The sequence below is a fragment of the Crocodylus porosus genome, unplaced genomic scaffold, assembly GCF_001723895.1.
Source record: "Crocodylus porosus isolate Cpor-Errol unplaced genomic scaffold, CroPor_comp1, whole genome shotgun sequence".
NCBI lineage: Eukaryota > Metazoa > Chordata > Crocodylia > Crocodylidae > Crocodylus > Crocodylus porosus.
Genome location: NW_017728911.1, coordinates 38,673,181 through 38,695,731, shown reverse-complemented (window position 1 = coordinate 38,695,731; position 22,551 = coordinate 38,673,181). Strand labels below are relative to the sequence as shown.

Genomic DNA, 22,551 nt, shown 5'->3' with positions numbered 1-22,551 from the left:
GCCTGCCCCAGCTCCTGACCCTTAAAAAAATAGAAGGCCTCCACTCACCAGCTGCTGCAGCAGCCTTGGGGCTTCTGGGGGCTCATGGCAGAGCCCCCAACACAGTGTGGGGCAGTGGGGATTGCCCTCTGCTGGGCAAAAGCCGGTGAGTTGGGGCTTTTTTTTTTTTTAAAGAGCTGGGAGCTGGGGCAGGCAGGGCAGCTATGCGGCGGGCTGGGATAGCGGGTTGGGGATGGGGCCAATTCAGAGATTCAGCTGATTCAGCTGCAGCCAAATCTCTGAATCAGATTTGGCCGAATCAATTCGGGACAGTGATTTGAATCCCCGAATCGAATCACTGTCCCCCGAAATGGCAGAATCCGAATCCAAAGTGAATACTAGCTGCTTCGCACAGGCCTACTGTAAGCCATGTCTTTCCAGGGATGCTGTTGCTCATGCAAGACCCGGACCCCTCATCCTCCATCAACATGAACCCAAACTAGGGGCTGTGCAGACAGAACAAGATGCTAAATGAGACTGCATTCACCAGACTGTCAGGTCAGTCCCCAAGTATCAAGCTGGGTTAATTCCCCTGACTTAAATAATTGCTTCAAATTTATGACTCAATGAGAGGAGCATGACTCTTCCACGAGTCTGCAATGACATTTCCCAAGTTAAACCATCCTTTTTCTTTCCATAAGGTGAAAGGAAATCAAACCTGTCTCTTTAATGCTTAAAAATCTATCACACAAACTGGAATTCTTCCTAGCGCTGCTGGAGGGTGGAAAAGAGCAATGACAATTCAGCAGCTGGTTCACAGAGCCTCCTATTCCAGAACCTGAGGTCAGGGTTGAGAGCAGTGGTCAAACACTTAGTTACAGCCTGTATAAAACCAAACTCATTGAAGCCAAAATTGTACCAGGGAATGCAAGTTTTAGACAGCTCTGTTCACTAATACATCAGAACAGGGAGCAGAGACCAATTAGGTTCAATGGGGCCTGTGTTTTGCTTTTAAATATAGCTAACCCAAGAGATTATGAGAGCCAATGGTTTCCTATACAATTAATATAAACACAGTTTTGCAGGTAGAAATTTTCTTAGCAGTGATTAATGCCATCGAGAGGTTAATCTACAAATCAGTATGCTCTTTTTATTGTGTTAGCAATACTTCCATCATACTGAGCCTGACCATTTAAATCTAATGAGTTTCAGTATTATGCAATTTAAAAGCAAATACAAAAGCAGATCTGCGGGATAGGAATATATGTAGTGGAATTTAGAATACATTGGGACCACATCCACATAAATACCAATCTAAATCATGAGCATGCAATACTTTGACTTGGATTCAATTTCTCCACTGCAACAACGTTGAACATGAAGACACCTGCCCCAAAGCTTATGACCCTGTTTCCCCTTTCCAGGGGGCAGTTTTTCCTTGCAAACAGAACGATCACTGGGCTCTTCTTTCCAACACTGGACGCGCCTACACATGCACTTTAATGTGCATTAGCATATTTTAACACGCATTAAAGCATCACAAAAAAAACAGTGCACTTTCGTTAATGTGCATTAACAAACACTAAAGTGCTCTTTTCCAGTACCTCACACTGGAGGTACTAAGTTTAATGCGCATTAATGAACATGTAGACACAGCTGCTGTGTTCTTAGTAAGAATCCACTGAGTGACTTTCTGCAATCAGGCTGATGCTCAGTCATCACTTGATACAACTGATTTAACAGCATACACCTTCTTCCCTGTTCATGAAGCAGCTTGTAAGAAGCCAGTAGAGGACCAATTTTGGCAACACTTGATCATCACCAAGAATATTCTGGAGTCCTACTTGATGAGACTTACACTGTGATATAGCACAAAGTGGTGCCAGTGGCTGACCTGCTCTTAGCCAATACTGGTCGAACATCCTGTTTCATACTGCACCTTTGGTAGAATTTGACACTGGTGTTCATTTCCCTAAAGACTCGTGCCAGGGACCAAAGGAAGTACCAAGGCTCAGCCTTTCTGAGCCACCCAAAGCATATTCACTCGAGCCTGCTAGTTCTCAAATCCTGCTCATCACATGAAAACACTGAAGGAGGCTGTGAAATGCTATGTGTTACAGCTGTGTACCTATTTATATCAAACCTAGGAATACCATCCCTCACATATCACGACAGAGAAAAATCACTTTGGAAGGGGAGGTGGGGAGAGGGGTCTTTAAAACAACCAATCAAATCCAGGAAAGTTTTTTTGGGTTTTTTGAAATCATTGTTTTAATTCTCTCACAGCTAGGAACAAACTCAATTTACCAGCGTGCTTACAAGGCTCAGCTCCTCACAGACAGTTAGGTGCCTGGCTCTGAGTGATGTCTATGGGGGCTATGCTCCTAAGCACTAGTTCTTAGTGGAAGTTCCTCGCTGCAAGCCTCGCAGAGGCAACAATCCCAATTACATGACATTTTAGTAGGGAATAGGAGAATACACTTCACAAACATTTCAACCCAAACCTAAACCCAGTGTCACTGAAGCCTTTAAAGGGATCCTAGGTCTTTCTGGCAGCAAAATTTATCCAGGTTCTCTGTGATGCCACAGTGACTCAGATCTGTACAGTGCTATCAAGGAGTACATGTACATTTTGGAACACTTCACATTTAATGTTGCCTTTTTAAACAACCATTGCAATGATTTGCAAATGCAGTCAAAGCCTGATTGCCCCGTCTTTACATTAAAACAGTCCTTACCTTCATCAAGTGAAATTTTGCACCGCTGTGTTACAGCAATAGCAACAAGAGATGATGCTAGTACTGGAAACGGGGTGTCTGGCTGGAACAGATCGGAGAGCCAGTTGAGGGAACAAAGAGAAGCCTGCTGTGAGAAGAGAATGGAGAGAAAAGAAATAAAGAGAAAGAGGAAATAAGCCTAAAAAGAGATCAAGAGAAGCGGCTGTGGGACAGAAAGAGGCTGCAAAGCAGAGTGCATGCAAAAAACCTAGGGCTTTTAGCTGGAATCAGAGTGAAAGGAAGCTTTTTGGGCTCTGGAAGCAAACAGAGTGAAAAAAGGAGCCCCAGAGAAGTAAAGATGAATGGGTCAGAGAAGAACACTATCAGTCAGGTCCTTGGCTGGCTTAAATTGTCAGAACTCCACTGCAGTGAATTTACACCGCTTTAATGGAGCTATGACAATTTATACCACCTGAGGATCTGCCCCCATGTACTGTAGCCAACAGAGCTACTTCAATTTACACAGCTGTCTGATGGATCTTAAGCCTACCCCTATTTGCTCTCATCTTCTTAGGAGCCTTGGCAAACGTGGAATTGTTTGGTGAGTCAATGCTTATGCCCTCCCTGCCGTCTAACTTATTTGAAGGACTTTCTAGTTTGCAATAGACACAGAGCTGCTTTTTGTTTTAATCCCTGCAGGCATGCACCCCCCCTGAAAATTAACCTTTGGAAAGGCTGCAAAAAAAAATATATGGGTGGAAATGTTTTGCAAGTGATGCATTGCCTACCACACCTACTTAAAGTTTAAAATCTGGTTTAAGACCAAACATTTAATGGTTTACTGCAAATTTCAAAATTAAAAAGTGCCAATTTTGTCTTCCACGAGCTGGAAAAATATGTTCCGATAGAAGGTAGCATCATGTAAAACAGCCGTCATTACCAAGTAACACAAATGTTTTTTGTATGTAAAATTGCTTTGTAAAATATTTGCTCCATCTGCTGAAAGTAGCAAAGACAATTTTCCCTGATAGCTAATGGCCCATTTCAGCTGTATGGCAAGCGATTCACCGTGGCTGCAACTTGCATTAAGTAGAATGGCAAAAACAGTGCACACAATTCTCTACTTATGTAGTATTATCTACTCACTGCTTCCTGAGAGCCCCGTCCCTCATTACTGCGGCCTTCGCTTTGGATCAGCACACAGGGCTAGGGTTGCTTTGACTCAAGAGGCTTTTTGTCAAACTGAGGCACATATGCTATGCTTCAATCCAAGAGCACAAAACAGCCACTTTCCTTGACTACACGAACAAGGAGGTTAGTTCTCTTTCAACTTTCCAGCACTTAAACTGCTGTTCCTTTTTTCACACCACATGGGGCCATGGTTTTCTCTTCTGGCTCATGCTGTCACTCTGCACGCCAAGGATTTCAATATATAAAGATCAAGCACTTCTTTTAATTCTAAATTCAGCTACATGCACACACACATACAAAAAGAGAACATTGTCCTAATCCAACCCCCCCCACACACACAATTGCCTCGGCTTCATTGTATACTTTGCTCCTTACAATGCCTCTATTTAAAAGCGTATGTTTACATTGTGCCCTGAACCACTTCAACATCTGCTAACAGACCAATAAAAAATAAATAAACCGGGATTGTTTAGAAAGAGAGATCACTCCTATTTCCTCTGAATGCTTTAAAACCAGGAGCAGCAGCAAGCCACGGAGCCTTGTTTTCATAGATTTCACCTTGGAAAACAATATTAGTGGGGAAATTAAACACAGAAAAAAAAAACTCCATCCTGTTCTGCCAAAAGAGGAATTTGAAAGCTAGGTGATGGTCTCAAAGTAATCACGCAGACTTATATTTAAGCACAAGTATAATTAAATTGTGGCAATGACAATTGGATACAGTAGCTTGTTTTTTAACCACAGCATCCGAAGTGGTGACTTTATTCTGCACACAAAGAAAAACGTGATTTTTCAAGAAAAGGACTTTTTTCTCCAAAAGGTCTGCATCTACACGGTGGCGGACACAATGCTCTATGCTCTTCTTTTCCCTAACAAAGGTCTTTTTAAAAAGAAATAGAGATTAACAGAAAGCTGAACTGGCCTAACGGGAAGTGTCAGCAGAATCGTGGCCTTGAGAAGAGTAACATCTGTGTGGTTTTTTTCCCTGTTCCTACAAGTACGTGCTCAATTCAAACCTCCTCGAGTAAACTCAATTTTCCAAGGTTTCTTTCTTTTTTTTAAGACGTTTAATTCAGCATCTTGGCTCACTGTCTTGTGCCACCCCTTTTGTTTGTGTCCCTAGGGAAAAGTGTCTCATGAATTCCAAAAGGGTGATTGAGAAAAAACCCACCCCAAAACAAAACCCATTGTAGGGGTAATCGTTGTACATTCTTCTATAAATCCCAACAAAACCCAGATAAATTGCACAGCTGTATTGTGGAAAGGCTTTCTATGCAGTCTGACACACGCTATGTTGCATTTTACAAGCGACAAACAGTTAAACTCCCTTCCCTCTTAGCCTTGCTTGTGTGCTACTTTTTAGATTTTAGCAAAATAAACGTTTTTAAAATGATCCAAACTGGCATTTTATTGCATGTGATAACATTAACGGATTTTCAGATTTCTTTATTGCTCTTGCTTTTATCCTCTTCTTCCACACTCTTATTGCTAAAAACTGGCAGTTAAATTCAATTGATTCAAAATATTCTGGATCCATATGGCCTAAAACCCTGGAGCTGGAGTTCTGATATTGCCTCACTGCTGTTTTCTAGTATTTGCCTCTACTCCAGTCCCCAGATGGTGGAAGTAACATTTAAACCTCCTTTTCTCTGCCTTGTACAATAGACCTTGGCACCATTTCAACTGTTTACTCCGGTAATTAACAGCACTGATACCACAACAATTACAACTCCTACAATCTTAACACAATAATGCTATGAATTAGTGAGAGCTAATGGCTGGAAGGTATAGTGGTTCCAGACTGCGAGAGCTGTGCATTTTTAGAATAAAATAAAAGGTACAAACAGCACGCTTGCGGTAGACAATGATTACCTAGTAATTAGTTTACACAAAGCTTCCTATTTAATGGCAAAACGCTGTAATTAACGCGTGACAGAAAATCAAAGGGTACTTTGTAAGCATATGAAAAATTAACACTGCAGGCCTATAGCTTTATGTACTGATTAGAAGCATATTAAATCAATAGGACTCACAAACCAACAGCTTGCATATCTGATTATTGTGGGTCCTACAAATGGATAGTGCAGTTTTAATTGAACCGAGGGATACCATTCTCATGCTTTGTTGCTTTACTCGGGATTCAAGAATCACCTGAAACATAACCCTGGCTGCTACACAAGTATAACGACTGCCCGAATGAGAGCGCTGCAGAAGGTTCTCCGACAAAATATGGAAGCAAACTACTCAGGATAGTCTACTGATGGGGCCGGGCCCGGCTACACCAAGAAAGAAGGTGGTATTGGCACTCTTTGCAGCTCAGAGGAATCTGTTCTTTAGTCCTGGGAATTTTACCATCCTACCGCATCCCTTGTTATACTAAGAGAAAATGGAAAAGCCTATCGCACCTATCAGAATTTCACACATGGATTTTCTATGTAACTGTCTGTGTTTCTGGCTCTCTTTCTGCTAGAAAAATGATCATGCCAAAAATTGCATGGGAATGCAATAAAATCAGCAGGAAAGAATGCTTTCAGCAAACTCTTAGGTGCATATGCTACCAAGCACAACTCAGTTGCCTTTGTTTTCCACTGGAACCTCAGCAGTCTCCGTAGCATTTTTGGAACCAAACTATTTTGGATGCTGCTAACGAATATGATTAACAGCCACTGTGATAAAAGTAGAATGGGTTTCAAGGAAGCTGAAAGTCAAGGTTCACCAGCTTTACTGTGTGCAAGGGAGAACAACAGAGCATAGCTATAAACCACGGTGTGCTGACGATAACATGGTAATGAAGTCAAGGTTTTGACAGTAGCATGGTTATATTTTGAATGGCCCTATAGATACCTGCTGCTTGCTTTTCACTCTTTACTATGAGCAAGAAGGCCATAATGGAAACTGTACAAGTTAACTACTTATAGCAGGGGGGCCTAACCTGCGGCACAGGTGCCATACAAGGCAAGGGCAGCCATCGTCTCTGGCACGTGGCAGATCAGGGAGAGGCCAGGGAGCAGAAAGCAGAGGCAGATCAGGCAGAAGGCACAGGGTGGGAAGCAGAAAACAGAGCAGTAGATCCAGGAGGCAGTGAGAGTGGGAGTGGCACTAGAGGAGGGTGCAAGGCTATTTTGTGGTGTGCCCCCACTGACTTATGGCGTGCAATATAACCCTAGTGTAAAAAGTTCAAAATCCCCTTATCACTGTTCTTGATTTTCAAACAATCTCTCAGTTTATCTTATGACGTTTTAGGGGAATTATGAAACATGATCAACAATGTTAAAATTTAAGGCAACAGTAAGCATTTGGTTCTGGCATCAGAGACTGTGTTTTTTTTCTTATGGTAATCAATCCTAAGTCCTCGGACCCGTGTTAAAACACCGCTCTATTTGACACTGTTTGAAAGTTAGATTTTCTGTGCTTTATTCGCCGTTTCCAAAGGCTTGGAGCCCCTATCACTGATTTTAGCCAGGCGCCCAGCCCCCAGAGGTTTGCATAAAGAACGAAGCAGTGACAATGTTACAGTGATCTGGTCAAAACCAGGCAACCAGGTTGCAGCTGTATTGGTCTAGAAGAAAAATCATTCAGGATTGTGGTAGAGGTGATATTTTTTATTAGACCAACTAGATGTTTGCAAAAAAAAATGTCTTTAATTGCAAGCTTTTGGGTGCAAACACCCTTCATCAGGCATCGGAGAAAAGATTGTAAAATTCTACTGGGTAGAAATGAAAGTTTCTTATATAAAAGTTCATAAATAGAAGTTTGCACCTGAAAGCTTGCAATTACAGAATTTCTTCTGGCAAAAACCTAGTCTGGTCAAAACCAGTGATTCAGAAACTGCAGAACTTAACACCATGCACTGGCCATGCTGGATAAAACAGCTTACTTTAACCAACGGATGGGGAAGGCAGCTTTGGTACGGCAATGTGGCCATATTCATAATTGCCTTACCAAGAGAACATCCCTTTTTACCTACTGCGGCCATATCCACTCTGTATCTTTTTCCAGCTCCATCCTTTTTGTGTTTGCAGCACTTCCTTTCCCCCCCTCTCTCTGACCACAAGCTGACGTCCCTCATTTTTATAGCTTCCTATAACCTTTAGCCCTTTCAGCTTGCTTCATGCCTGTGGTCACTGTGATGGATGAGAAGTTTCAGTGTGGTAATTGAAGAATGCCGGTATGTTAGCTAGCTATTAAGATAGACCATATAACTTGCATAGGACCGAGGAAAAGTTTATTAGACACTCTATTGCTTCAGTTCAGTGGGGGCTTTTGGAGGAACAAACAAGCAGGCAACTCTGGCATCGCTCGGGGAGGGTAAAGCACTGCAGGCACTGAAGATGAGGAGGGCTGGATAAAAATAATCATGACAGAGCCCATAGGACTGCATCCCAGGGCCCAGATTCCTTGCCTAGAGAGAGCTGATGGCCTAAGCCCCCAGTCCTGTGGTGGTGCATTAAGGGAGACCAAGAGTGATCAGCCATGCTATGGCAATCATTATACATTTTGAGTGCGCTTGTCAGCCCACAACCCCTTAAGAGGCATTTTTTGGGAGACTGATCCTTGGTCTACGCGAATCTTGAATGGACAGCCTCTGAACACCCTTCTTCCCACCTCGCCTTGGCGCTATGAGGCTGTCTCACTGCTCTGTCCATATGGCAGCCAGACACTCAACCCGATTAACTAACGGTGAGATCTGTTTAGACAAGGAGAGGGAGAGCCGATCAGATCAGGTAAGTGCATATTTAGAGAAAGCTGCCTTTTTTTCTTTGGCAGGCAAGGTTCTTTGGGTAGATCTGATATCTTTTATTAGACCAACTAAATAGTTGGGGAAATGTTTTTTGCAGGCTTTTGGGCACAGACGCCCTTCATCAGCCATTGGGAGATTCTGCTGTTGTTCTTTCTTCTTTCTCAGCTTTGTAACAGGCCACAGCGATGCAGTTTCTGCTTTGGTTGTCCTGAAGAGCCTAGTGGACTGCCAACTTCCAAGACAGTCAGCATGCTCTCTCAGGCTACAGGTCCCAGCTGCTGCCTGGCTCGGCAGGAGAAACTCTGTTGGCTCCTGTTTTGGGTAATGACAGCGGCATTCACCTTTGCTGGGCCACGACAGCCCTGCCAGCTGGGAACAGAGGGAAACGCTAGCATTTCCCTGTGCTATGAACTGCTCTAAGCGCTCCTTCCTGGTGCCACCTCCGGTCCTTGGAGCTCGAACGCCTGTCTCTTCCTTTCACGGCAGGAAGCCCATGCTGGAGGTGCCTTCTCCACCAGCTTCCACGGTGGAAAAAAAAAAGCATTAGGAGGAATAGGAATAACTGGTTTTGCTTGTTATGGATGTTGCACATTGCAATGAATACTTGCAAACGTGTGAAGTCAGTCATACAATCTAGACCCCCAGACGGAAATTTGACAAAGAACTAATTTTAGAGTGTTCAGAAAATAGCAATACTGATGCTAGTCACCAGGTTACACAGGACATTGCTGGTTTTGGGACGTGTTCATTTCCTGGGGATTTAAAACCTACTTTAAATTTAAAACGGGTGTCAGCTTAGCTATGGAGTTACTAGGGTGCCTCTGTAACAGCAGGAGCAGCAGAGGAAGTGAATTTCAAATCAGGGGAAAATGTTAGGACTTAAAGAGCAACCAAGTTTTGTTTGCAAGCGCTGAAAGGCTCACTTTCCTGTTGATCAAAAAAGTAACTAAGATAGAAGATGCTGATTCAAGGATGGTGATTGGTTTTTTTAAATCCCTTTACAGGAAAGGAAACTACTTCTGGTATGGAAGCTGCCTGGCAATCCCATGCTTTTGCTGGTTATAACTTGGGACTGGGAAATAATTTTTCCTCCATGAATATTAGGTCTTCTACCGGAAGCATTAGGACATTTGCCACAGCTAGGACTGGAGGCTCTTGACTGGGGTACCCCAATGTGCCTACCACTACTGGAAACCCAGAGGGTCTTGCTTTTTTGTTCAGGCTCATACCAAATCACCACATTTGGTGTCAGGAAGAAACTCTTCCCCTACGCCAGACTGGCACCGACTTCAGAGCTTCTGCTCTTCTCTGTAGTGAGGGTCATGGTGGGTTTCCTAGGATCTTCTGAGCATACGCTAAGTAAATACTCCCCTCATCACTGCACTAGCAGGGCATTGGCAGTGCCCTGGTCTCCCCTGCTTTTACTTCTGGCATGGTACAAGATGTTCTCGGTGTGACTTCAGAGTCTGAAGTGCTGATCTGGGAATTCCTTGGATAAATAAATGACTGCCTGCAAACGCAGGGGACTGGACTCTGTGACCCAGAAGGCCCTTCCCGATGACAGATTCAATAATAAATATGAGCAAGAGTCTCAAAACTATCTGAGAGTGCTCGGATGCCTGCACCAACGAAGGAGGTGCAATGTGACTCAAGCGTCCCACAGTGAAGCAAGCCATGCCCACTGCCCACATATCATATATATCCCAACGCAGATGAAATGCTGCTTCTGCAGTGCAGGGCTGCACGCAGGTCAATAAGCTTGCTCCTTCTGAAGAGCTTCTTGGAGAACGCCCAGCGTTGCACAGAGGCAGCTTCATCACAGCTATAGCATTTGGACCAGTAGTGGTGTATTCCCATGCAATGTTCCTTGCCCTGGGCCTTTGCTGGAGCTGGAGGGATATTTCTCTTTGTGCAGAGGCCTGGGCTGTGAGGTTTCAGCAGGGCCTCATAACAAAGAGGAATTGGCAGAGACATGCCACACACTTTGTTCTGATGAGAGCACCAAGTGACCCCTCTGATAATGCAGACCCTCCCTTCCTTCAATTGACGATCTTGTCACGGGTTTTCATTTTTTGTTTCCCAGCATTATGCTTGAAATGAGGAGTCCCAAATCCCCCCAGTTTTCGATGGAACAGATCCTCACACAGTTCAAACTCACATAAACTGCATTATTTTTAATCTGTTGCCTACTACATACCAATGAGAAAAGTCTGGGTATGGTGTCATAAACTGCTATGCAAATGATGCTATTTGTAAGTATTAACATAATTTAGTGCTTACAGTCATATTCTCGTTTCTAATAATTCCACCAGAACGGAGAATATTTTTTTCTGTACTCTTAGCCTGCAGGATAGTCTTTCATCAAGAAGCTGAATTTTTTAATAACCTGCCAGCATATGTTTTGTATGTGGCAGCCTATGCCGATGACACAATGTCTTCATTATCAAAAGAAACAGGTCTCCATACTGTAATAGGACATTAAAACATGCCTGTGCTCATAAACTAATGCTGTGATGTTTAAATGTGTATCATTACAATGGGATTGGGTAACAAAGGACAATTTTAATCCTCTGCTTTTCAATGGAGATTGCAATTCACTACATATAAAAGAGGTCTCTACTCTTATAAAAAAAAAAAGGGCTCAACTAAGAAGGCAGAAACACGTGAACGTGTTCTTGTGGACGATGCTCAGCCTGTTTAGTTCTTTTACCGAAGTTTGCTGAAATTCTGGCCTGGGTGTAGCCTGACAGGCTGGTAAGGCATTTTATCAAAATATATGCCTTATATATATTTTCTAACCTTTGGTAAACATTTATATTTCACTTTAGGGGCTTTTAAAGTGTGTTTCTTGGCTACATTCAAACTCTACTTAAATGCAATGAAAAGGGACAAACCCGTTACAACTCCCTGTTGCCAAGCCACCTGGACCAGAGGCGAGGCAAAGCAAAAGGGAGCATCTCCTTCAGTGAATGGCATGCAACCCCGAAGGAATTTATACCAGGAGAGGACTGGATGTAGTGGAACTGAGTTGCTCATACTCCTGCCCACCAGAGGTACGTCTTATGTCAGGAGTATTCTCCAGTGGCCACCTTTTAGGTCTGCTTTATACTTCTCATGCTTTTGCAGAGCAAGTGAGTCTCAGCAGAGTGGGGATTTAGCCCTTAACGTCTGTGGAAAGCTTCAGATTATGGTGCACAATTTGCAATAACAATACACCATCCAATAACATGCTGAAAAAACTTTCCGGCTATCTGCAATTGAATTAAAAAAGGCCATTATTGATGTAAACTAGGATGCAGGGCCAAATTCTTTCCTGATGAAACTCTGCCGACTTTAATGGACATGCATTAAGAATGCATTTGCCAACCTGCACTTAACTATCCAACCCTTCTTGAAATTAAACACACAAATAGCAACAGTTATTTAAATAAAAATACACCAATTCAAACTGATGAACCTAGTTCAAGGATTTCAGTTCAGCAATTTGTAAAGAACACATTTCTACGCAGACCAGCAGGCACAGAGGGGAATACCGCACGGCTGTAACAATTGCATCACTTTGTGTGTGGACACACGTACATTGGGAGCTGTTTCAAAAGGGCAGCAGCTGCTATGTTCTCATTGTTACTTGAGGACAATCTGAGAACAAAACAAAGATAGCAAAACCACTCCAACTTTAACACTGCTTCATCCAGGGTTAAAGCTGGAGCAGTTTTGCCACCCAGCAGTTTTGCTAATGAGGAAGATGCCATACAAGTGGCAGAAGAATGGGATGGCTGAAGTCTAGGTAAAGCCAAGCTGTCTGATGAAAGTGGGCTGGGACAGTGGGATGACCCCCAACAAGAGAGCAGAAACTAGAGGGAACTCATGAGTATACCTGTACAGCACCAGCTACAGCCATGCTGAGACACCCAAGCTAGTTCCGAGCGATCTAGCTTGGGTTCCCGAAGCAGTGTTGGCACAGTGCTCCATCTTGACCGGTACACCCCACTTCTCAGCCAGGGGAAGCAGGCTTGGCAGAAAGCTGTGTGAAAGTGGCTGTAGCACTCGAGCACCTCTGGTAGCCAAGCTTGCTGGTTCAGCGCTAGCTCAGCTCTCTCTGCAGGGCACGGCATCATGCCACGGAGACGTGCACCTGGCTTGGATTGAGGAAAAGAACAGAAAGGCAGGCTTTTGGGTCAAAGGGGATCCAGCTGGTCACAGGATCAGTTGAGGAATTAAAAACCTGGCTTAATGGGAAGAGGAGACAGAGAAAGAGGTAACTTGTGATGTGCAGGAAAGCCCGGGGCAGGAGGGCTTCCTGGATTCCTCCGATCATTTTGCCCCAAGCTCAAAGGCCTTGAGAGAAGGGTGCAGAAAATGAGGCAGAGGAAAGCTTGCAGGCACTTGCAGTTTCTCTACAGCTGTGTATTTCCTGGAGCTGGATAAAGTGAAGAGCGATCGATTTTTGGAACCCTGCTAACGCCTGGTTATCTCTTCGTTTGAGCTTTCGCATGTCCCTGGAGAGACAAACTGTAAACCCTGAGTGCTCACAAGGGTCCAGCTGCGAACGGCTCTGATCGAACAACTGAGGTGTTGGGGGGGAGCACTGGGCCACAAGGGAAACGTGAACCAGTAAGGAAGAGAGCACTTGTGCATGCAGGAGTGTGCATGGAGGGCCCAGGAAGGCTTAAGAGCACACGAGTTGTGAATGTTGGGACCCAAATATAGGATGCTAGTAACTGTCCAGCTAGGGAAGCTTTACAAGGGTTGTGTGATGTGACACTCAGGCAATAAGAAGGCTGGCTCTTCACTCATGGGGACTTAGGAAACCTTATTTATAAATGATGTACATAGATAGTACTGTTTGGCTTAACCTTCTGCATTGCTGGGTCACTGCCTCAGCTCCTCCTCTGTAAAACGGGCTCAGGACTGACCTCCTTGGGAAAGTGTTCTGAAATCCATGGATGGAAAGAGTCAGGTATTATAAAATACACACTACACCCTTTCCTTTACATGACACCCACATCAGTGTATTAGTTATACATTCATTCCTACTGTCCATGCATTTCACTTGCTTTTTTCTTTAAATCAAAGCCAGAAAGCATCTGAATTTACCACACTGGATTTTACAATGCCATCTCCCACCAGCATAAGCTTCAGCATGGGAGCTCCAGGTGAAGAGTTTGCTGTGTGACAAAGCAGTTCTCTACGCAGCCACTGCAAGCCAGAGACCGAGTTCTGGACGTGGGCCTGTGCACAGGGGTTGGGGGCAGACAGATCGAGCAAATCCTGCCTTAGCCCCTGCCTGCAGGACTCCTCTGGGCGCTACTGTGCACACAACTTTCCCTCAGGAGCAAAAATCCCAGAGCTGCCCTGCAGCATGCCACCTTTTGTGCCCTGCCTATAGATGCAACGAACCTTAAACAATGCAAACCTGCTGTCAAAGATCAGATTCCCGACGTCTCAATAACTTACGTGCGCCCATTTCTTGGCCCACATCTCAGCAGTGCATCTACGACGCTCCTTCTGGACCCAGGGGTAGCATTTCAGGTGGGAGGTAACATCACAATAGGCGGTACCATTTCCTCCAAGTTCACTGTCCACTTTAAACAGCCAGCGGCGTACTTCCATGTTATCGATGACCAGCTGACTCAGAACATCAAGCATCTATCAAGCAGTGGCACAAAGATAAAAATGAAAGGCTTCCAGAATCACTGTGCTAAAATGCATGCTCTGACATCTTCCTTTGACTTTAATTTATCTGTTCATTTTATAATCATAGTTTCTAGAGAGCTGGGCTGTTAGTTGCAAGCTTGGGTACTTACTCAGCACTCACCCAGACTCTTTGCTGAGGGATCTACGTCCCTGATCCTGCAAGTGGTACCACGGAGACAGACTCCGGCTCCCATGCAGAGCCACACTAAGGGTGATGAGGCATGTTGGTGCAGAGGGTTACTCAGTGCCAGGTGGGCACCTTTGGTTTGGGATGTTGAGCACATCTCAGCACGTGGCTCAGGAAGGTAGATCGTGCCAGAGCAAGACTATTTTTGACATCTTAAAAACAACCTTGCTACAATCAGTTTTTAATACCAGTCAAAACAGACAACACTCTCCTTCTGGACAGCATATTGCAGGGTTAGGAATTTATGAAGGAATTACCAGACAGGCTTTATAAAAGTACTGCTGATTATTTATCTATATTCATACCCAGATTTAAATGGCTTTATTTTTAAACTACCCTTTAGCGAGGTGGAGTGGAATATAATTAGCCATTTAGAAACCGTAAATGCTCTTGGACCCCGTAACAGCGTTATATAGATCTTCTGCAGCATTGACTAGGAGGTTTTTTCACATGGTAATTTTTTTGGTCTCCTTGTTATATTTTTTTTGGTCTTCGACCACAAATAGAATTATTATCTGTTTGCTCCAAATCCTATTATTTGTTGCTTTTGAAAACCTATAAATGGGTTTCTGTTGATGACTCCCCTACAGTAATGAAAAGGATCAATAATATTGTAAAGACTGTACCAATGGAAAGAATTATGTGCTATCTTTAAGTGAAAATTGAACTGTGCTTTAACATAGTGTCACCTTTCTTTGATTATTTAACCTAAGATGTCAATATTTCATAGAAGCAAACAGCAAAAGGAGAACTTGGGAAAAATTGCAGCATAGATCAGAAGTATGGGTTAGGGGTATGAGATTTTTATAAATGAATTATTTAATAATAAATCAAACACACCGTTATTTTTCAGTTCATTGGTCATATGTCTGTTTATCTCTGGTATGGAAATTGCAATGTCTTTATTTGGCTGCGTGCGTTTGACTGGTAAACGGTGATTAATAAAAAGACAAGAGATGTAAAAGGGCTCTTGCTAACCAGCAAAAATGCCTAAGACTAATCACATTCTTACTGTCCTCAGGTTTACAAGCTATATTAGTAAAAAGCAAGAAGCTATTGATTACTGTCTTCTACAAATAGGACATGCTTATCCTACCAGCTGGATGGATTTCAAAACCACAGCATAAGCAAAAGGATTCTCTTGAAGAAATGCTGCATGTACTTCCAGGATCCAACAAGCAACTAAAAGCTACCCCAGAACAGATCCAAATCCCATCAAAAAAGAAAAGACAACAACGCTGCTGAAGTGAGCCCGTGGAGTCAAAGGCAAGAAAACTATGAAAGAGTCTGAGGCTCCCATACTGCTGATGGAATCTAGTTAATTCGAAAGTCACAAATAGGTCCTCGCGCTTCTCTACTGGTTAGGTTTCCTGCTGAGTTTCTGTCATTGCACACAACTTTCTCTTGCAAAAGACCTGTCTTCATCTTTTGCTCAGAGATGCACATGCGTAAATCCGCTGACCTGTTGTTTGAGCCCTGGGAAAGCGGGGGAAGCAGGCCGAGCGCTGCCGTCCAGGGGCAGAATCCTCAAAGCAATCCTGTCTCTTAGGATGTCACCCTGTGGTTTTAAAGATCCACAGACAAAAGGGCTCAGGCACTTAATATAGGGCTGTGGTGGAGTTTAGGTGCCTAGTCCAAAGCTGCACTCTCAAAACCTCCCTGCCTAGTCCCTGAGGCTGTAGAGGAGGTGCCCAAAATCAGTGCCTCATCACATTTAGTCACCATCATTTCAGTTATTGTTTGCAAGGACATGAGAGAAAACTTGAGAGAATTAGTGCTACCTTGAGCAGGGACAAGAGGACTGAAAGCCACCTCTGCAAAGCAAAGCAAAGCACCTAGCTCCTTTACATTGGAAAGAGCGCTCCAACAGGGCTGCACAAATGGGGCAAAAATGTAATGCTTTCACAGGATTTCCTTTTACCCTCACCTCTGCCCCCCGTGCCTTGGCCTCACATCTCCTGGACTCCCGCGCAGAGAGGGGAGCTACCCTGGATTTCCTTTGTGCAGCAGTCAGCGAAGGCTCGGAAATTGTTCCACGCCTGGGCTCACGGCAGAGAAGACAAAACGCGGTGACCGGGAAGATCAGGCACTGGGCAGATGCGCAGAATGGAGATGGAGCAAGGCGCTGAAAGGAGCACAAGCTACACCCTTAGCTCCAAGGTGAGGACCATCAGAGGCAACTGCAGACAGGATCCCAGAGACCAGGCACAGCAGCAAGAGGATGAAAGGGGCTTAGTGAGAAGAACAGGGTTTTAAGCACAAGTGAAGCCACTGCACTCTTGACCAAGCACATCCCAGCTGGGCAGCGTTTGGGAAGGAGTCTCTGAAGCCCGCTCTCAAATTACCAGGGTCTTCATTGCTTCTGTTAAAGGCATCCATTACAGTGATGATTTATTAACCGAGGTTAGCACCATTTGGGCTTATTGTCATGGCACTAGGGTCAGTGAAATGAAAATTGAATTAACATGCTAAATAGAGGGCAAAATTCAGGCAGCAGCTCTCGGCCTAGACAAGCCATTTTTCCAAAATGGGTGGAATTTCTCTGGATATCAGTGATTTTGTTTTACCGAGTGGCGAGTATTTTAGCAGATGGGGCTCTGCGAGCATTGCTTCCTAGTGCCGAGATGGGGTGAAGTCTTTGCTCCACCTAAGTCACAGGCAAAATTTCCACTAATTTTGGTGGGATCAGGGTTCCCATCATGGGGTAGTGATGATGGTTATCTGTAAGAAGCAGATACCAGAACACGGTGCGAGCCCTTGAGGGAGATCATTTATTTTGCTTAATTCTTCTTTCTCAAGACAGTACTCATTTTAAATAAGACACTTGCAGAAAAAAAGAACCCCTCTCCCTGGCCCCATGTACTTCTGCATTTACTCCAACCTGTTTAGGGTCTAATTAATTCAATGAAACATACTTGATCTACATAAGAGAGCAAAATGTGTACCCCACCTCACTGCAGTAATGGTCTAGGTGCTGAAATAAAAAAGGTGTCCCCCCAAAGACTGCCTGCTTACCTGCTGAGGGGTATAGATGTCATATTCTCCGGGGGGGACTGGCACACAAGCACTGGCAAAAATTCTTTTACTTCCGGACTTGGTGCTATAGAGATGAGCCACTTCTGGCACAGAGCCCAGTATGGGCACATTTAACATGTCAGCCACCGCTAAATCATCTTTGTGGGGAACCCCTCCAATCACGTAGGCTTCCTTGCCCTGGATAAGATTTTTTATTCTTTTGATCGTCTTGGGACTGTACTTCAGCTGAGTGGCCAAGCACATGGGATGGTTCTGTATAAAGATAGCATTAGTCTTGTTAAAAGGTGTTCTTTTCTCTTCCATGAACCTAATTTATAATGTTGCACACAATAAATACATTATTAATAGCAGGCTGGGTTATGACCTATCCTGTAGCTTAGCAGTTTAAATTGATAAAAGCTGTTGGGGTGAGGCTCCATAATCGTTCACATCTTTAGTGTGTTGGAAATGGGCTCACTGGGAATAGAACTAATTACTACACATCTGTATTTATTTGATCCACATGGAATTATCCTTCTGTCAGTCGGCAGAGAGGCTGGTGGCCTTTGGATAATAGTGATTCATCTCAGCAACACTTCTGGCGTGGTTTAACTCTAAAGCGTCTAGAAATCAATACAAAAAATGAAGAAAAACCCCTATAGCAGGGAATATATTTCACCATACAGCGCAGCAGCATTTTAAGTGATTCTTTGAGAATAAAACACTTTGATTTACAAAACCTATCACTGATCACATTAAATTATAGGGGATATACATTTCCATTATACAGTAGTTCTTATAGCTACAGTAAACTTGAGTGCAGAGTACTTGAGTCAGAAAGCATTTTTTAAGGCTAAGGGGTTTCAGCTTTTCCGTAGGAATTTTCCATTTGTTTTTCCAAAGCAAATGTCTCTCTCAGGACAAGCCATTCAGAAGAGACATCATGCCCTTTAAAACTAAAGTAAGAACAGCCACCACGAATGGCTGAGTCTCTGAACTATTCACTACACCAAACCCATGCATCAGTTGCAGATCACTCTGCGTGTCAGGTACTCTTCTGCAGCTTTCAAGGTGTATTTCAAGAGTGAGAGAGAAGGATGCCACGCATAGAAGAGTCCAATGCTCCTTTATCGAGTCAGTGATTATTACATAAAGACACCGAAGTAAGCTTCCTACAAGCAACAGTTTTCTTTACTTGGAGACAACTGATTTATTGCTCAAGCACAGTCCTGAACAGGGATCGGCACAAGCGCCTGCATAAATGTTTTTGCAGCTAGGACCTTGAAGACTTTTCCTGCCAAGTTCTGCCTCCCTGTACCTCACAGCCCAAAGCATAAATCTTGGTCTGATGCAGGGAGCATGACGGAAGTGGCTCTGCTCCTTCCCTGAAGCCCTTCGGGTTGCTCCACAATTACTTCTTTATCCCAAGGGAGCAGTGCAGTGCTCCACGCAGTGGTGCCTTTAGGGAGAAATGAGGGATAGAAACCAGGGAAAGTGGGTGATCCCCTAAGCCTCAGCAAGCTATGCTTCTCTCCTAAGTCATGGCGTGAACTGAAGACACAGGGGCCATCTCATGGTCTCCTGGCAGCACAAAGCTCTACCCTGCAGGGGAGACGGGCTCGATTTTCAGTCCCGGTCACTCACTCTCCTGGGCCAGAAGTGGTGATGCAGGGAGGAGATCTGCTTCGTCTCTCTTCATAATGGAGTCTAGAGTTAATTAAGATGTGCAGGAAACAGGGTGTAAAATCTAGTTCATCCCTGCTCAGACAGCGGTGCAGTTACCGATGCGCAGCATGGAGGGGGAGAGAGTGCAAAAGCCGGGGAAGGCGGGGAATCCTCATGATCCCAACAGGGCAGTCCACGGCATGGGGATTAGTAGGCTGAGGACGTGGCCCAGGCTGCAGCTCTCAAGCCACAAGCCACTCAACTTCTTACCTGTGGCTCCTTGCACAAAATGTTACTGGCCCCATCATTCCTGCAGCTGCGAGCGATGCAGCACACACAGCGTCTGTCTTTAGCCATGTTAGCTACTGTGCCGTAGGACTTTTCTTTGGCACCGGAGCATGTTTGCCACAAGTCACCCAAGGGCGTATAAGTTGCTGTAACTCTTTGGTTAACCCCCCATTGCTAATGTAGTCCCTGAGTTTCTCTGGGCTAAGGGAAAAGCCACTTCTTGTATCATCACATTTGGTAACTTGCTTCAAGGTGCCAAAGGCCAGGCCCTTGGGCTGGACAAGCTCAGCTTGGCACCTGCCTCTGAGATGCACAAGGGCAGTTAAAAGCTCCTCCTACCATACTCTCCTGAATTTGACGCCAGCTGAGAACCAGCACAATTCAGAGCTTCATCTGGCTTCATAACCTCCAAGGGGCCAGTCCGAGAGCCAGAGACTGCCTAACCGCATGAGTGTGTGAATCCCATCCCCCTTTACCTGCCCATAACAGAAATTTGGGACACAGCATGGCATAGCACTGCCTATGCCAGACTGTGCTACCTCATGACTTCCTCTGAACCTGATTTCCCCAGGCAGATGGTTAAAACTGGCATTAAGGCTGGTTTGTGCTGTGGGTACAGAGCCAAGTAGCCTTACCAAACAACTGGGATCTGGTCCCGTAGGGTCGACCTTATGGCTGCCCTCAAGCTCACACCCACCAGCCATCTGCATAGAAAAGGTCTGAGCTCGACTCCTGCTGCAGTCCAACCCAACCCGAGACATTCTGCTAACATACAGGCCCAGCCAGCCTCTCCCTGAAGTGTGTTGGTGCTCACGGACTGGTGGCAGGCCACAGCCCTTATAAATTCACTAGCAGCTTCACAATTTCCTGTTCTTGACTTCTAGTCCATCAGCATCCCACGTCCTGTCTTTCCTGCCCGGATTTGGAGCCGAGCATGACAGGAGAGATGGGCAATGTGCAGACTGATTCCTCAAAGGGCTCTCCACCTGGAACAGGAAGCATAATGTAGATAGCTGTGGTGCAGACCACAAGTAAAATACCTGGCCCAGGCTGGATGAAGGCACCTCCAGGCTCTGCCCTACATACCAAGACAGATGTACCCTAAATTGCTGATATTTTGTGATACCAGAAAATACCAGGTACAATCCAGGTTCAAGGCACAATCAAGTACCATGAGGGTATATGGACACTGCTACCTAACACTGTTCCCAGGCCAGCCGTTTGGCTCCAAACCACTGTAAAGTGGATGTGCAAACTCCAGCGTGGCCTCTTCCCCCTGGAACAGGCCGTGGTTCCCTGGAGGCAATCCAGGGCATTAGGCCCTGCAACATTGCCTCCTGCCCTTGCCCCCTGCACTCTCCTCCCAGAAACATGTGCACTACTCACCTGAGTGCTGCAGGGGTAACCCAGGAAGTCAAATGCTGGCCCTCCTGCATCTCCTGTCTCTGCTGCCCGCTGTTAGAGCACAGGCACGCTCCGTTTGATTTTCCTAATGCATTTCTGTCTGGAATCAGTCTGCACAATCCCTGCCTCTCCTATGCTTCCTGCAGGCAGCCACAGCAAGGCAGCGTGGACCAGGAGATGCAGCTCGTGTGGCTCAGGATGGCTGAGGGGAAACTGAAGGCTTGCCCCAAGCAGAGGCCCTGAGACAAGACTTCATCACGAGAGGAACCAAAGGGAAGAGGCTTAGAACAAATGCATAAAGGCCTAATCCGGGGCACCTGAAGCAGGCTAGCGTGCAAACTCACAGCCTTGGAAGCCAGTGGGCATTTTGCCTCAGTAAGGAATGCTGATTTTCTTGGAAGATGCTGACAGAAAATGATAAATTTCTACTACATATTAGCAACATGGGGTAAATAACACAACAACAGCCCAGTGGAAACAAGGCAGTTTGAAAGCTTGATGTGCTAGCTACACCTCCCTTTGTCTGCTTTGGGATTCTACCTTGTGTTCATAAAACTTGGCGGAGCACATTTTTCCTAGTGAAGTAGGAGCTCAGGGTACACCAAATGCAATACAACAACTGCATTTATAGACTGTCCTGTTGGACTAGTAGCTTGAAGGTTCAATAGCAGAGTGAAGAGGGCCGTGCAAGTCCACGAAGGAACCAGGTAACCCTCGCCAACAGCTGTGGCCTTCAAGTATATGCATTTCTATCATATATTTCCCAGGTGAATTAAAGCTGCACAACATGGTTCCCAGTGGATTTCACACTTCTCTGCTTATCACCTTTTTTGGCTTAAAGGCAGCTTTTGTTTGGAGTCTTTTTAAAGAACAAACAGGAAAAACGGCTTTATTTAAGAAGCGGCCTGGCTACAAGTCAGCAGATGATCAGCCCAGGTCTTGCTGAAGCCCTTCAACCAAACCAAACTGGTTTGCAATAGTGCCTTGTGCTCAGATACAGTACAGCTATGTTCATCAATGTCTCTTTGAAATGCTGCAGATATAGCCCCTTGAAAACATTAATAATTCAAAGTATTTGACATTCATCATGTCAGAGCTTTCCATGTGGTCTCATTTGTAGGGTGTCAACCTATAAAATGGAGCTAGTTAGAGCTATTTTGCATTGTTTACTTCAAAGCCTCTGAAAGTTGTTCCCATGCACCGTATCATTTTGGCAGAGACTGTGAGGCTGGGGATCTGTTTTTATGGTTTGCAAAGTTTAAATTGCAATGGGTTTACCCAGAAGATCTGAGGTGAAGGAGAGCAATAGCAGCTAAACCTGAGAGGTGTCATCTTGCTTCTTTCTAACTTCAGAGAAAAAAACCCCAGACAAACCTGTATGAATCATTCTTAACTATAAGAGAAGTGGCACATGCTACTAGGGAGTGTGTGTAGACAAAATGGGGCCCCTAAATTGAAGTGGTGGGTTTTTAAAAACACCACGTCAACTTAGGGACCTTTAAACCCCTGTGTCGTGCACAAACCTGAACTTACCTGCCTCTCTGGCAGCGGGGAGGGGAGGACAAGCTGCCAGCGGGTGGAGTGGTCCCTGGGCTGCAGAGTGGGGTTGGCGTCATGGCAGTGGAAGTCCCCCCCCCCCCGCGTGCAGGCAGCACTTGCCCACAGGC

The 22,551-nt window shown here is 44.9% G+C and overlaps 1 protein-coding gene across 4 annotated transcripts in view; it reads right to left on the bottom strand.

Annotated features, from left to right (window-relative positions):
• The window catches only part of IQCH (IQ motif containing H), a 110,811-nt gene that overhangs the window by 46,048 nt on the left and 42,212 nt on the right, over positions 1–22,551 (bottom strand). For all 4 annotated transcript variants that reach the window (XR_002100831.1, XM_019533856.1, XM_019533857.1 and 1 more), the window contains 2 exons: positions 17,528–17,800; positions 14,086–14,277 (listed from right to left, as the gene is read on the bottom strand). Coding sequence is in view for 3 of the 4 variants with exons in the window: in XM_019533856.1 (XP_019389401.1) it covers positions 14,086–14,277; positions 17,528–17,800 (465 nt within the window). In the remaining variant the exon portion in view is untranslated. The remainder of the gene's footprint in view (positions 1–14,085; positions 14,278–17,527; positions 17,801–22,551) is intronic.